Source organism: Primulina huaijiensis, chromosome 18, assembly GCF_012295235.1.
Source record: "Primulina huaijiensis isolate GDHJ02 chromosome 18, ASM1229523v2, whole genome shotgun sequence".
In the NCBI taxonomy this organism is placed as follows: domain Eukaryota; kingdom Viridiplantae; phylum Streptophyta; class Magnoliopsida; order Lamiales; family Gesneriaceae; genus Primulina; species Primulina huaijiensis.
Window position 1 is genome coordinate 1,602,291 of NC_133323.1, and position 14,612 is coordinate 1,616,902.

Genomic DNA, 14,612 nt, shown 5'->3' on the forward strand with positions numbered 1-14,612 from the left:
TTTTCAGCATTTTGACGAGATATATTATTGCTTTCGTTATTAAACTCAACATTTTCTTTCTTTTTTTTGTAGAAAGACATTCGGTTCGCGATCTCTTTGATATGTTTTTGGAGATATTTGGGTCTAATGATCTTCATTACCTACTTTACTTTGTCTAGTAAAAAAAACACCTTTAAAGTAGTTTAATGGGTTTTTTTTCTTTAGTTTCTTTTAGCTCATTTTATTCAAGCTCTATTTGAATAAAATGTCACGGTAAATCATATCAGCAGCTATATCAGCTAAAAATATGTACTTAGAAGTAACAAATTCAATTATTTAAAGAGCGATATGAAAAAACTTTCTCTGAATCCATTATCTACGGGCATCAAATTTGATATATATCATGTCATTTTAGAAAATTATGGTGAAAAATCATGGGTAAATTAAATTAAAATCCTTTAGTACATGTTTATCTTAAAATTCAGTCCTTACAAGATATATTTTGTGATTTGCTACTTGATCACAAGTCACATGTAGTTTTAACTCTGCAAAACTAATTTTACTTTTTACCTTTTTATTATTAAACTATATTTATTAAATTAAAATCCTACATAAAAAAATCTATCGTTTTCTCCCTCAACCAAATCCATTTCCATCGGTTTCTACCCCAAGGAAATCCATCGTCTAATCGTACTCCATTTTGGCTTTGAAAAGGGCAATTCAAGAACAAGCTCAGCAGTGTAAGTCAACTGTCATATTCGATTTTAGTAAGTTTATGCTTCAAGTTTGACTGTGTTGTTTACATGTCATCCTTTTGATGATTTGTTTTATGTGTTTGATGATTTGTCATGCTTTTTTTTTTTTCTTCTAATTTTTGCTTCTTGGTTGAGACTTTCACTTTCTAAAGTTTTCGTGATTTTCTTGATTATGTTTAATTGATTTTGTATGTGACGAGGTATGTTACTTGATCTAGTGCTTCTGATATGTTAATCGGTGTTTCAGTATGTAAATGTAATAAAGTTTGGATTTTTTTGGATTTTTACGTTTTTTTTCCTTTTTGAATGAAGAAAACATCTTGATTTAGTATATCTAATTTTTTTAATCAATAGTTGTGTTCTTATAATCAGTAATGACATTTTTTGTGCTTTTGATGTCAGATCGTAAGTTGGTAAGTTGTTATTGTCGTTTTTTCTTGGATCTTTTTTATATTTATTTTATTATTTTATATGGGTTTTTGAATGATATTCAAGGTAAAATAGGCACGTTACCTAATAAATTCAAATATCTTTCAGTTTCAAGAACGACTTTAAATCACTTAAAACTCATCTTGTAGACAATTTATGGGTATTTCAGGCACCATATTTTCCCAAAATAAATACCTTTGCAAATTCGAGCTCTAAAAGACTTCTAACTCGACTCAACATTCTCAGTGTCAATTCAGTGCAAAGAACAAGTTCAATAGTTGGTTTGAAATGCATAGACATTAATAATATATCATTTCATGCAATTAAGCTAATTCAGTCGTTTTCTTTGTTATTTATTTTGAAAATGTCATACCAACATCTAATTTTTTTGTTTTAATTTCTTGCAGGTTTAAGCGATTGTTAAACCAAAAAACAGTACTGAAGGTTGTTCAAAAATAGCTACAAGATGTGGTGGCATTATGGTTTCTTACAATTACAAATACATAATGGTATAAAATTTCCATGAAGTGTTTCAAAAAGTGAAAAAATGAATACCTAAAGCGACACCAAAAGTACCTAGTTTTTGTGAAGTGCTATTTGATTTGGCCTCTTAAATACTCAAATATTCTTGAGAGGTTTTATGACAGATGTTCTGTTTCATGGAATGATGCGAGTTTTCATGGAACAATGTTGTTAAAATATGTTGTTTGGTCTCATGATCTTTGTTCAATACGTCAACTAAATTATAAAAACTTGATATAACTCAGGAATTATTTCATATCCATTCTTAAGACGAAGAGTGTTGTTGTCTATCAATGTAGTGAGGTTAAAATTTGTACTTATAATGATTCTTTTACTTGGAAAATACGGACTATGGTATGATACTATTAAAAGGAGGTCGCCTATCTAAGTGTGAGGACGAACCGTCTTGACGAAGCACTTATGAAGTTAAGTTGTGTTTCATGACCAAAATGAATACTGTCGAAAAATCAAAGGAAATGTTAGGAAAATTAGTGTGTTGATGTTATTGTCTGATTTTATACAACCCTTCAAAAAGTTCAAGATATTATGTTCACTTTCTGGCTTAGTAAATCCGATAGTATTTACTAAGAATTGTTCAAAGCCAAAAGCCACATATTCTGATGTAATAATTTTCAGTGTGAACTCTCTTTCGACATCGCGTGCATTCATGCACTCATTTCATTCACGTGAGATATTTTTGGAAATTTAAGCTTAATGAATTAATTGAGCAAAGAAGACAAGAAAAAAAAACTTGAAACAAAAGCATTGAAGGAAAACCCACACTCCCAAGCGTTGCTTGGGAATTCCAGGTAGCCCAGGGGACCCCAAGTGTTGTATGGAAATTACAGGCAGCGTGGGGGTGCCCGAAAATGACGTCCCTGCAATGTTTGTGTTGTTTCGTAGAATGATGCTGAGTTTTCATGGAACAATGTTGTTAAAAAGTGTATAAATGTCACAATTTCGAGATACGTGACTTAAATATCAATTAATCTGAATAAATTAACATGAAGAACGCAACAAGAGAATCGTCGGTCTGACTTCTGAAATTAGTCAAATTCCACAATCATGAGTAAACTTGTCGGAAGAAGCTTCTGAGTTTCCACGTATTCGACTCTGCCTAATCTCGAAATTGTTGCCACTTTGCTCTCCGAATCCTACTTCTTTTACTTTCCATTATTATATACAACAAATATATCCACCAAAGCAAACACTAGTTTGAAATTTTCAATTCATGCTAGGATTATGCTTTCCAGTCAAACATAATAATCTACCTATAATATTTTTTGTCGTCATATTGAAATTTCCTAATATATTTTGATGAATTGAATAAGCCAAAAGAGTTCATATAAATAACTTAAATAGTAACTTGTGTCTTTGTTCATTACCAAAGATCCGAGTTTCAAATACTTCCACCGTAGCTTCAAGATTACGGCTACAATATTCAACTAAACAAACATTTCAACCATACGATTTAACAGAAAACACAGTCGTCAAATATTCACTTTTCAAGTACTCAGTTTTTCCCACAACGACAAAATTCATTCTTCGCATTCATTGCCCTTTTCCCTTCTTCATCAAAAGATGGCTGAAGCACACAAGTTCCTTAAATCCCTTCTCCTTTCAGGTCTCCTTCTAGCAATGCCAGGTATTTAATTAATTCCACTCAGTTGAATATCTTTTCATAATATTTTCATGCAAACATGTTCGCTGTGCGCAATGCAGGTGTGGTGTGTTCGGCGATATTTACAGTAGCGAACCAGTGCTCCCATGCTGTGTGGCCGGGGATATTATCAAACGCTAATTCTTCCCAGCTTTCATCCACCGGATTTGTGCTCAACTCCGGCGATTCGGTTTCTATATATGTACCCTCTTCTTGGTCTGGCCGTTTATGGGGACGCACATTTTGTGCCCAAGACCCCACCACCGGGATTTTCAACTGCATCACTGGCGATTGTGGCTCCGGAAAGGTAGAGTGCGGGGGCAACGGTGCGGTGCCTCCAGCTACCCTGGTTGAGTTCACCCTCAACGGCTTCAGCGGGCTTGACTTCTACGACGTCAGTCTCGTCGATGGGTTCAATCTACCTGTGTTGGTGGTCCCACATAATGGGGTCGGAGGCGGGAACTGTACGTACACGGGATGCAATGCAGACCTCAACGTCGCGTGCCCTCAGGAGCTGAAGGTGGTGAGCAGCAGCTCGGGGGATTGCGTGGCGTGTAGGAGCGCCTGTGAGGCCTTCGGGGATCCAAGATATTGCTGCAGCGGCGAGTACAGGACGCCGGAGACTTGCAGACCGAGCAAATACTCAGAGTTCTTCAAGAACGCGTGCCCCAGGGCTTACAGCTACGCATATGATGATAGGAGCAGCACATTTACCTGTGCTTCATCCGATTATGTCATCACTTTTTGCCCCCCTCTTTCCGTCGCCGGGTAACTTCAAACTCTTGAATTCCCGATTAAATAATAAATAACTTCAAATTAAATAATAATTAAAAAAATCCATTTAATTGTCTTTTAGAATTAAAAGTTCCTCGACAATATTCATTAAATAACTATATTGATCGGTAATCCTCTGATCCTGTCTTTTTTGCAAACCAAACACAATCCCAATTTTATTTAGAAAATTTTATTATTATACATAGTACTGGTCGGTCTGGAATCTGGATGCATTATTTATCCTATTTTATTTATTATTAGCAAAAATAATTGATAATTTTGTGCAGTAAAAAGAAATCAAGAGAAGGGCAAGTAAATGTGCCCACCCGTGTGTCAATTGTATCCGCTGCTGCTCCCTTGCAGTTCACCTCCATTCTCATCACCTTTGTATCAGCTGTTTGGCAGTTAGTCAGGCCATCTACTTAATCTTATATTTGGAGTTCACCTGAAGCCCACACAACTCATAACCCAAGGGAAAATGGAGCGTGTCGAAATCTTTGGGCTTAGATGAATGAAACCCGGCCCGATACACCACTTTGAAATCAGTGGTAAAAAAATGCACATCTCTCAGCAAACAACGGAAAGAAGGAACGCAAAATCAATCCCTAGTTGGTTTCAAGTCGTATTTGTTTGTTTGTTTATTTACTACTACTATTTGTTAAAATAGACTTAAGGGCCCTCTGTATATTTTGGCCAAAAAGTCCCTAACCTCAATTACTTAAAATTATATATATATAAAAAAAATTAGACTTACACTCCATCCTGTTTCAACCAGTTGACATGCCATGTATGCATCCTATAACATGATTCAGATATTTTATTTCACATATTGTTCTACCTAATATTTTGATTTTTGCATATGCAATTGGGTATCATGTATTTACTATATTTAACAACAATTTAGTATCCGCATGCCAATCATATATGAATGGAGCATGATATTAAGCATAATTACTTTTTTGATAGAACATGATACCAAGCACAATTTGAAATACAAAATCGTATGTGATTAAAAAAAACTGTCAAAATATGGATTAAATCAGTATAATAACCCAACAAGTCAGTCATTAAATCGTATCATATTTTACATATAAGATCATCAGAAGTGTGACTTAAAATATTTAATAAATATGTCACGATCATATGTTAAATCACTTTTATTGCGTATTTTCCTAGGAACAACAAACTAAAGTTCATTATAACGAAAGGTGGTGCCAATTCCTAAAAAGGCATAAAACACGAGGCATGGAAGTAGCTGCAAAGATCAATGCTTCAAATGTAGTAGTGTTTTTTATTAAAACGAATATAACGAATCTAAAAGCAATGAAGGCAACAGATATGAAATGGCAAAAACAAATGACAAGATTCTAGTGTTTGATACTGACCAATAAAGGGTAACAATGATCTGGCTCGTAGTTGGGCCAGGATTCATCGCCACTAAGAAATTCTTGATGACGCTTCCAAATGGTTGTGTCATAGTTCTCTGTTATGCTGAAGTGCAGGCCATTGTCCTTGACTTCAGCGAGAAACTTATCCAACGAATCACCTCTTTTGGGGCTAAAAAGTAGGGCTTCAGAGGGTTCATCTACTTTTAGCAAGCATTTGATTGTTCGAGCAAGGCCTTTGTGGAACTCCTTAAAGAAAGTGCTGCAAAATCAGAAAATAAAAAATTCTTGCTGGTCCAAGCAAGGAGACCAGTGAGATTGATACAATGATAAAAACGAATTTCTTCCAGGTATGTTAGGATTGCCCAAAAAGGTCCATGCTGGTTGGAAAATGGTAGTTTGACAAATAAAACCAAATCCCTCGTCACTAATGCAAGAGAGTGATTTCTCGTTTTACACATAATAAAATTTTAACCCTGTCCGGCAATATAAACAATTTATTGAGTGCCAGTCAGTCATATCATAGGACAATAAGTTACCAGTCACTTGCAACAATCACGTCAAAGGTACCATTGATTTCTGAGACTTCATGCTGATCCCAATGTAGCATCATTGACTTCACCTTTGTGTTGCCAAATGATGCAGCATTGGCGTCTATATTATGCTGAATATCTGCTTGTTAAGAATTCCAATTCTTGGTGAGAAGGAATTCACGATAGACATGCACCATTGATAAATGAAGGAAACTAGTGTGGTCAATCAGTATTGTCTCAAACGAGTTTTTATAAAATAATTCTTGACTTACAGAACATTAACATGCAACAAAGGTGCAGTGATATCATGTTCCTATCAATAATAATCTTCATTCAAGGGACAACTTTTTTCCCCAGAAAATTTCTAGTTTCCTAACTTGAAAATTATCAATGTTTAGGTAAGAAACTCTAAAGCACATTGCTCAAGAAAAGACAGAGCAATATCTTCATTTGGAGCATGCTGCACAAAGTTAAATGTGGAAGCTACATTTGCTGCCAACGGCAGATGATCTGATGTGTTATAAGGGCTCACAAATTTCACTAAGTTATAAGACCTAGTCCAAAGGATACAATTAACTACTTGAGGATTTCCATCTGATATCAAAAGTTCAGATACATCTGTGACCATTGCAATAACTAAACCGGCTAACCCATAGCCTGCTCCAAGTTCAATTACTCTTTTATCTCTGGAAATTTTGAGAAAGAATGAGAATTAAACCAACGAAAACACCACTAGACTATAATTAAATCGAGAAGAAGTGATAAACCTGAAGCTATCACGGCGTGACAAGGAATAATAAGCAAGTACATCCTCAGAAGGCCATTGACCTATTCAAAAACAAAAACAAGTCTAAAATAGTAAATTCTGGAGAAATAACCACTCAATTTTGACTGTGTTTGGAAAAAAACATCCTGATTATAGCTGATAGTGATGGGTATTGCATCAGAAGCAGAAAAATCGCTTACTTAAAATTCTTAAGACGCAAATTTCAAATGTGATCTGATGAATCACAATGACAATTTTTTCCTTATTCCATCCACCTATAAAATCACCTTTCCCTCGAGGTGAAAATTAAGAAAAAAAACTAAGAAAATCCACATAACAAAAATTGGACTCAATTGATTCCCAATGGTCTGTTTCGCACCCAACATTGTTGCAACACATGAATAAGAAATTGACGGCTCAAATCACCAAATTCTCTACCTGGTCCACTTAAGCAGGGCCGTTCACATCCTCTTCCACTTCTTTTATCCCTATTGATTAGCTTATCCATAACAATCATGTACTCCAACAAAAAAAGTGGTAAGAAAAGGAGGTGACAAAATAAAATCAAAAGACAACATGGATGAAGAGAGAAACGAATTGAATAAGAGAGATATAGAGACTAGAAAGAATTTTAATAAATTTTTATGATTCTGTTTCCCTCTCAAAATGAGATTAAAGAAGCTTCTAGAATACTTATAAATAGATATGAGTGACTTTCTTCGTTTACACACCTAGATGTTAGTTGTGATCACCCAACATATTTCTTCATTTCAGTTCTAGAGCTGATATCCCAAAAAGCTAAGTGGGTACTACACAAATAAATTTATGAAACAAAAGTGGCACAAGACTAGCTAGCTCGAATGCTAATTGTAGTGGTAAATGGCAGATGAGAATGGTTGCAAAAAGATCATAACTTTTATTATATTCGCACTGCAACAAAATGAGGATGAAAACGAGATAATATGTTCTACTTACAGACAATTCCGGTGTTGTCAATTTTGTATCTATTGCAGACTTCAAAATCATTGAGATCCGCACAATCTTCCAATCTTTGACTGCGTTAAGCTCCACAAGTAATCAATTGTCACTCCCCAACCAACACAGCTACATAAAGCATCGTTACAAAAACAAAATCCTATTGCGAGCTGCATTAAAGTCGGAACAATTCCAACGAAATTGATATTCCAAACACACTTTTCACAGTCGCTAGATTTCTTAAACCGCCAATTAATAATGAAAGAAATAACGTGTCCATAAATAAAGAAGAGAGAATAAACGAAATATTAAAAGAACGTAAGTGAAATTTAACTAAACTAACCGGAGAAAAAGCTTCGGAGCACTAGGAAGAGGCAGCATGTAGCAGAAACAAACATCTCTATGTCTTTCCATCGAAGAAAAATCTGGATTCTTCTCTCCATCTTTATCCACCAAACGGAAAGGTACCAAATTGAAACCAATTTTCGTCCTTCGAGAAATTTGATTCGAATGGATCGCTTCTAATGGATTTTCTACGAGTTGTTCGCCATTAACAGAATATCAAGGTATCACGTGTATATGGCAATATTCAATAGGTGCTTACCGGAACAAGATGAGCGCCGAAGAAGGGCGCGGCGGAGGATTCGCCACCGCAAAGAGGAAGACGTTGGGGTAGCTTTGGCGTTATCAGTCTCCATTTGAAGCTTCGATGAGCAAATCAAACGATAACTGTGGCAAGTTTTTCTATTTTCTCTAAACAATGTTATAAAAAAAGAAAAAAAATAATCGTTTGTTTGTTATATTTTTAAAAAATATATATATTTGCACTTGGACTTACCAATCTCGACCTACATAATAACTTTTTCCCAATTACTCAGATTTATCTATTTACAAATTCTAATTGAGGGTTTTGTTAGGACCAATATTGAAGAATTCAAAACATGATTTAACTGTTAAATTTGAAATTTGTTTTGAAAATATTGTTATGGTGCTAAATTAAACAAATATTCTCGTATGATTTCAAAGAATATCATCACTCATGAATTTCAGAGTTGTTTAAGTAAATAAATGTTTAGATAATAATTATTAGTATGATTTCATTACCAATATTTCTTCGAACAAGTATATCGCATGATTTATTCAATACATACTGAAATATATGATTTCATTTATCCAGTGTGCAATATATATAAAATAAAGGCCACGTAGTTCATTATATTAAAAAAAAATAAAAACAAAAAACATACTAAATATTCAATACTAGATATATTTTCTTTCAAAAAAAATAATATGTTTTGATAATCATAATAATAATCTTCCAAGGTAAAATGTTAAAAAATAGAATTTCTCAAGCAACCTTATCCATCTGATTTAACTATTAACATGTTCAATTGCTTATACAAATTTCAAATAATAACATTAAACAGTACATTTTTATTACCCTTTTCTACTTGTACAGTGTGGATACAAATATAACAAATTCAATGAAAAGTAGTCCGAAGAGCGCCATGAAAAACAATACAACGCCACTCAAACAACAGGACAGCCTTTTACCACAATGCCTTCGGCAGTTGGGCAAGAAGCTAAAGGGCAACCATCTGTTTCGCTTCCCCACCAGTCAAGCTTCATGCGTTCCATTCCCAAACATAAATACAGAAATACCCCCATAAACGCAAGCCCGGCATCCAGAGCCCCCGAAAGCACGTAATTGTGTCGACTCCACAAGTCACGATAGTATCTGTATGCAACAAAGCCAGAGGCAAAACCGATTATAATCCAGCTGTTGTAGTTTACAGAAGTTGCCGGTGGCATGTTAATTATGGAAACCAACAAAACGGGAACTGTAATATGTCTGATCCAGTGCTGGTTGCGAAATGCTTTATGTGCAAACCAAACTAGAAGGGGAGCTATGGCACCCACTAGAAAAGCCCAGTTGATTGTTGAATAATAGCCAAGATCACCAAAGATTCTTCGTGGCCCGATCAAACCCCAGATTACAGAGGCATCGTAGAATACGTGGTCGCTTGGGCATGTCCATGGGCTTCCTGGAGGAAGTGCTGTTCGGTCACAAATGTTTGGGACGGTGTCCATTAGCCACCATGCTGTTCCTAGATGAACTAATGCTGATATTAGGGTGCCAAACACCTGATTAACAGGCAGAAATGGTCAGATTTTGTGATGAATGTCTCAATTACGCAAGCACAATTTTTCCAAATATTAAAATTCCACTCCCTCGATATCATGGAATCACCCTCTAGCGCTGTCTTGCTCTCTCGCTGATATTCTTAAATCCACCTCTGGTCACCCCTCTATTTGTTTAGAAGGAAGAAAGGAGAAAAACGAACCTGAGCCATGAACATTGTTCTCGGAGGTATTTTCATGTAATGTCCGAGTTTCAAGTCTTGTAGAAATGTTAGCGCCTGTTTCATGCTGATGTAGCCATACACCTTAAAGCACATGTTGGCAACTGGATATCCAGGATACAGGAAACCAATTATGTACTCTGTTATCACGTTCAGCCCTGGTGTCTGATAAAAAAGGCTTAGATTTCAGAAATAGAAGTTCAATATCTCATCCAATATCAAACAATTTAGATTTAGCTAGCGGCATATAAATCTCACTTGGTTCGTTGTGGCTGTAATAACTCCCACTGGAAGAGTAAAACTGAAGGCAATAACACACGCTAACAAGACACCCCACCACGGTAGCTGAAGTTGATCGTTGTAGTAATGGCAGATAAGTAAGGTTGCTAAAATGTTTACCAAAAGAATGCATATGAACCACCATTCAGGAACTTGCTTGTATTTTTGCATGAGCTTTGTGTGTACATCCATCTTTTTCTCCTCAAACGCTGACTTGCTGAGCAGCCATAGATCTCTAAGTTAAAAAAAGGCTGCACTTTCAGAGCACAGAAATACACTGTACAAGCATAATAATACAGGCTGCATTTTGCTGTACCATCCAAGATAGTAGCACATTAAAAAGTAGCAAGAGTTGTATATGGAGAGATACTTGGCAAGAAAGAGGGAATTGGTGGGGTTAGGGTGTTTTGAGTTCTCATAACTTGAAATGGGAAAATAAAATGAGACCCAATTTAGTTGATTATTTGGGGAAAAAAATTGCGGTTTTAATCAGCAAGGAAGATAAAACCTTTATTAGGACAAAATGCAACCAAATTACGTGATTTCTGTAGTATCAAGTGGTTATGCTTTATAAAATACTACGACGGGTGATAACATTTCAACTCAAATATTTTAAAATACACAATAGTTAAAATGTCATGTTTTCATTCTTGTACAATATAGGCTGCCACATATGACATCAGGAGCAATCATTGCTACTCGATGTCATGTTATCCAGGAGAATTCCAAGATAGTAAATAAGATCTAGGTGGCTAAAGGAAAGAAGTTCCATATGTTCAATAAGCTCATAAGTTTTTGACAACTGTCAAGTCTCTAACTTAGAGGAACGTTTTAACCCTTTCTATATAAATGCAGTTTAATCAAGGTAGAGAGTGAATAAGTAATACTGCAAAACTTGTGCATAAGCCATTGTACTCGACATACCTGCCGTGAAAGAGGAGGACATGAACAATGGTGGCAGTGAGACACGCAAAGCTAAAAGCATACGTCATAGCAAAGAATGTGCTGAGATAGAGATGCCCTTCACGCTCATATGCCTGCAAGTCAATGTGGAAGTTTGAATCTATAATGGCAGAGATGTTATATTGTTCCCCAGTTGACGTAAAAAGATCATCCGAGAATATGGGAAACGTCTTTGCTTTGTAGACGTCGAGCCAGTACATGATCGGGGTGATTACATACATGCAAAGAAAATATCCAACAGCAATGTTAGCAGTAGCAAACCATGGGCTAGCAAGTGGGCTGCCGAGGTATGAGGATATGCTGGACCAATCAAGTCCAATAGCACCGATTCCTAGACCATGGAGTCCGGAACCCAGCTGCTGGACTAAGACAGAAGAAGAAAATATCCAGCAAAGCCAGGAAACTGAAGTGAGTTTTGGGAAAAGGTATCCCGGGAAGACGTAGTAAGCAAAGCTACAGATAAAGGCAGTAAGGAAGAATTGGTTTCGCGTCAATCCACCCTTAGGTCTCTCTTCTTTCTCATGAAGTGCCCTGCCATTGGAATCTGGAATGATTACAAACCACCTCAATTATCTGATATTGTTGAATGCTGAAAATATATAACATCTCTTAATGTAGTTTTTACACAGTTTCATTGATTGAAAAATGAAGGTAAGACCTATTGATTAAACAAAAAGTAGGATGCATTGAGGATAAAAAAGAATATTTTCGTTCTCATTAGCCCTTGCACATAATCTGCATTCTGTAGCTCCAACGACCATGATGTAGAAAAAGTGAAGAGGATGATATCTCACGCAACCACAAAATACACAAAAGGTTTCAAAAAGTAACTCATAGTTTTCATTATTTATGATCATCAGACAACTTGCATTAAAGTTTTATGGCAGATCAAAATCACAGCGAATTTGAGTTAACTGCTGACAGGACTAATTGAAGTTGAGTAGAGTGGTAGGAACCTGAAGAGAGAAACCTGGACCAGATTTTGGGGCCACCACATCGAAGCGGGCTCGACCAAGAACCTTCGGAAAAGCCCGGCCCATCCAAAACCCAGAATCTGCGTGGTCAAAACCACCCCCAAAGACACCCAAAACGTCATCCTCTGCCTGTAAAAGATCTTCACCGCGCTCACGATGTGAATAGAGTAAGGATTGGAAGCCCCGGAATTCGCAAAGATTGTGATCAGCACGTGCTCCTTCACGTTGAACGGGCCTGGATTGAAGCTGAATTCCCACTTTCGACCCTTGAAGAAGACCCGCCGAGTGAACACCACCGCCATCAGGTGTCCGAGCGGGACAACCGCGATCTGGGCGGATATAGCAGTGATCGACAGCGGCTCGCGGCGGTACCAGAAGAACTGATTGAGGAAGGAGAGCCCAACGCAGGCTAGGGAACCCAGTACCCACAAACGGAAGGTGACAACCGGCAGCTCCGGGTCGTCGGTCAACGGGACGGTGAGCGCCACCTGCTCCACAGACGAGTTCTCTTCTTCCGAAGAGGATGCATTGGCCGAATGGCGTTCGGGTTTGATCTTGTGAACTGCACATTTTCACTTAAATCAGTTATTCAAATAGTTCGTTGACATGATGAGCATAATCTAAGCGAAAACCAATTGGGATTCTGACTTACTGAGTGGGGCGGAGATTTCTTCTTCTTCCTCATCAGTTCCAATCATCTCTGCCGTTGGCTTGAATCAGTCGACCGAAGATGATTTCCTCGAGCAGGAGGGAGAAGATAAATAATGGGAATCCGCCATTTTTTTGTGATCCACGTGACTTTCGGTCATCAGTGACGTAAAAAATAAATTATAACAATTGTTATAAAAAGTTCAGATAGTAAAGTAATTTAATCACGAAATTGTCTGTTCATTCTAAAGTCATGTACCTGGACGGGTACTGGAGTAAGGGGGTGATGTGGTTTCAAATTATTTAATTTTTTTAACGTCAGCCTTTAACAATGTTTTCACAAGAGCACCCTAACACCCACTACCCCCCACATAATCAAAAATCTTAGTGTTCATGTGCCACATATTCATTACATTAAAATATCTATTCTTTCACATTCATTTTAACATTCACACTCATTATTTGTAGGTCCCGCTGTCCACTCATTCATCTTACTCTTACTTTAAATTAAATAAATTCAATTTCAAATTTTTTAAGAAATTTAAATTATTATTATTTTATATTAATAATAATATGTTTTTAAATAACATTAAATAAGAAAACAACGTTTAGCAACGGTTTGTGGAAATCCGTCGCAAATAACGACGGTTTACCGTCGCTAAATGTCCAATTTTTTTTTTTAAAAAAACCGAACAGAGGGACGTTCATAAAAATATATAAAATATAATTAAAATAATTCAAAATACGTGGGGTCCGTGTGTCAGCAAATCAGCGATAGTTTCTATAAAGCTGTCGCTAATTGTCCAATTTTTTAAAAAAATAAACTGACACAGGGGCGTTCAAAGAATTGAACTGTCACATACCCTCTCTCCTGTGAGTGGGTGCCCTAATCTATTTATTTTAATTCATTATATTATATTGTTAAACTAATATTTTCAATAAAGATCAAAATCCAAATAATCTTATATATATAACCAATAAAATAAAATTTTAAATGTAAGGAATAATTTTTTAAAAGAATTTAAAAATAATTGAACATGTCAGATAAGTTTTAAATAGGTTCACCAGTTCAAGACAGATCCAACATGTTTTTGATCAGTTTTGATATAAAAACGGTTTATAGTATTGTTTCGAACCGACTACTTCGGTTCAGTTTTAAAAATACTAGTTTAGAATTTCAACTAAGTAACTGGGCTTATGTTTCTCAAGAAAAGTTGATTTAATTTCTAAACGTACTAGGTATAAAGTAGCAGTTATAAATTAAACAGGGTTAATGACAAATAACGAAAAAAGACATATCCAATTTTTATTTCTTCTTTTCTAAAATCAAAGTTCCTCGTGACGTGGCTTTGGAACCCCGCCCATGTTATCCACATGCTTGAACTCCTGCAAAGGATTGCTACATTATTGTAGTTAAAAGCTATGAAAATATTCAGTAATTTGCGCTTAATATGCGTGAACACGTGGACTGGTCCGTAGAGAGAGAAGTGGGAATTAAGCAGCATACAAACAAAAAGGGATGAAAATACATATATATGTATTCTTTTAATTACTTAATAATACGTGAAGTTTAAACGTTTTTTTTATAAGGAAAAAAAAATAGTTGT

At 36.0% G+C, this 14,612-nt stretch overlaps 3 protein-coding genes and 1 long non-coding RNA gene across 7 annotated transcripts; 2 read left to right on the plus strand and 2 right to left on the minus strand.

The window, feature by feature from the left end:
* Positions 1–641: 641 nt before the first annotated feature.
* On the plus strand, positions 642–1,804 carry LOC140964210 (uncharacterized). Its single transcript, XR_012172843.1, has 2 exons — positions 642–719; positions 1,571–1,804. It is a non-coding gene; the product is annotated as an uncharacterized lncRNA (long non-coding RNA).
* Positions 1,805–3,021: 1,217 nt separating this feature from the next.
* On the plus strand, positions 3,022–4,117 carry LOC140964209 (thaumatin-like protein 1b). Its single transcript, XM_073423786.1, has one exon. The coding sequence runs from the start codon at positions 3,386–3,388 to the stop codon at positions 4,115–4,117; it is 732 nt and encodes a 243-aa protein (XP_073279887.1). The 5' UTR covers positions 3,022–3,385.
* LOC140964207 (calmodulin-lysine N-methyltransferase) lies at positions 4,073–8,588 on the minus strand. Of its 4 annotated transcripts, XR_012172842.1 has the most exons (9): positions 8,383–8,558; positions 8,122–8,311; positions 7,779–7,858; positions 6,805–6,865; positions 6,608–6,723; positions 6,044–6,176; positions 5,505–5,766; positions 4,446–4,564; positions 4,073–4,126 (listed from the first exon to the last, which is right to left on the minus strand). XR_012172842.1 is itself a non-coding variant. In XM_073423785.1 (8 exons), exons 1-8 carry the CDS (start codon positions 8,474–8,476, stop codon positions 4,844–4,846), a joined length of 996 nt encoding a protein of 331 aa, XP_073279886.1. In that variant the 5' UTR covers positions 8,477–8,588. The 4 variants fall into 4 exon arrangements, 3 of the variants coding, with proteins under 3 accessions (XP_073279886.1, XP_073279884.1, XP_073279885.1); XM_073423785.1 differs by lacking the exons at positions 4,073–4,126; positions 4,446–4,564 and adding an exon at positions 4,844–4,915 and having other exon boundaries at positions 8,122–8,299; positions 8,383–8,588; XM_073423783.1 differs by lacking the exons at positions 4,073–4,126; positions 4,446–4,564 and adding an exon at positions 4,844–4,915 and having other exon boundaries at positions 8,383–8,559.
* A 534-nt stretch (positions 8,589–9,122) lies between these two features.
* On the minus strand, positions 9,123–13,200 carry LOC140964491 (oligopeptide transporter 7-like). The gene is made up of 6 exons (XM_073424328.1): positions 13,010–13,200; positions 12,340–12,919; positions 11,345–11,914; positions 10,400–10,655; positions 10,124–10,306; positions 9,123–9,923 (listed from the first exon to the last, which is right to left on the minus strand). Exons 1-6 carry the CDS (start codon positions 13,053–13,055, stop codon positions 9,309–9,311), a joined length of 2,250 nt encoding a protein of 749 aa, XP_073280429.1. The 5' UTR covers positions 13,056–13,200; the 3' UTR covers positions 9,123–9,308.
* Between the last annotated feature and the right edge of the window lie 1,412 nt (positions 13,201–14,612).

Bases quoted from the DNA above. Each gene is read 5' to 3' on its own strand.
- LOC140964207 (XM_073423783.1), bottom strand. From the start codon at position 8,476: ATGGAGACTGATAACGCCAAAGCTACCCCAACGTCTTCCTCTTTGCGG. The intron at 5,767-6,043 runs GTAACTTATTGT...CTGATTTTGCAG, and splicing joins GTGATTGTTGCAAGTGACTG to CACTTTCTTTAAGGAGTTCC. The intron at 4,916-5,504 runs GTCAGTATCAAA...ATCATGTTATAG, and splicing joins ATCATTGTTACCCTTTATTG to GATGCATACATGGCATGTCA.
- LOC140964209 (XM_073423786.1), top strand. From the start codon at position 3,386: ATGTTCGCTGTGCGCAATGCAGGTGTGGTGTGTTCGGCGATATTTACA.
- LOC140964491 (XM_073424328.1), bottom strand. From the start codon at position 13,055: ATGATTGGAACTGATGAGGAAGAAGAAGAAATCTCCGCCCCACTCA. The intron at 12,920-13,009 runs GTAAGTCAGAAT...GAAAATGTGCAG, and splicing joins AGAAATCTCCGCCCCACTCA to TTCACAAGATCAAACCCGAA. The intron at 10,656-11,344 runs GTATGTCGAGTA...TTTTTAACTTAG, and splicing joins GTCCTCCTCTTTCACGGCAG to AGATCTATGGCTGCTCAGCA.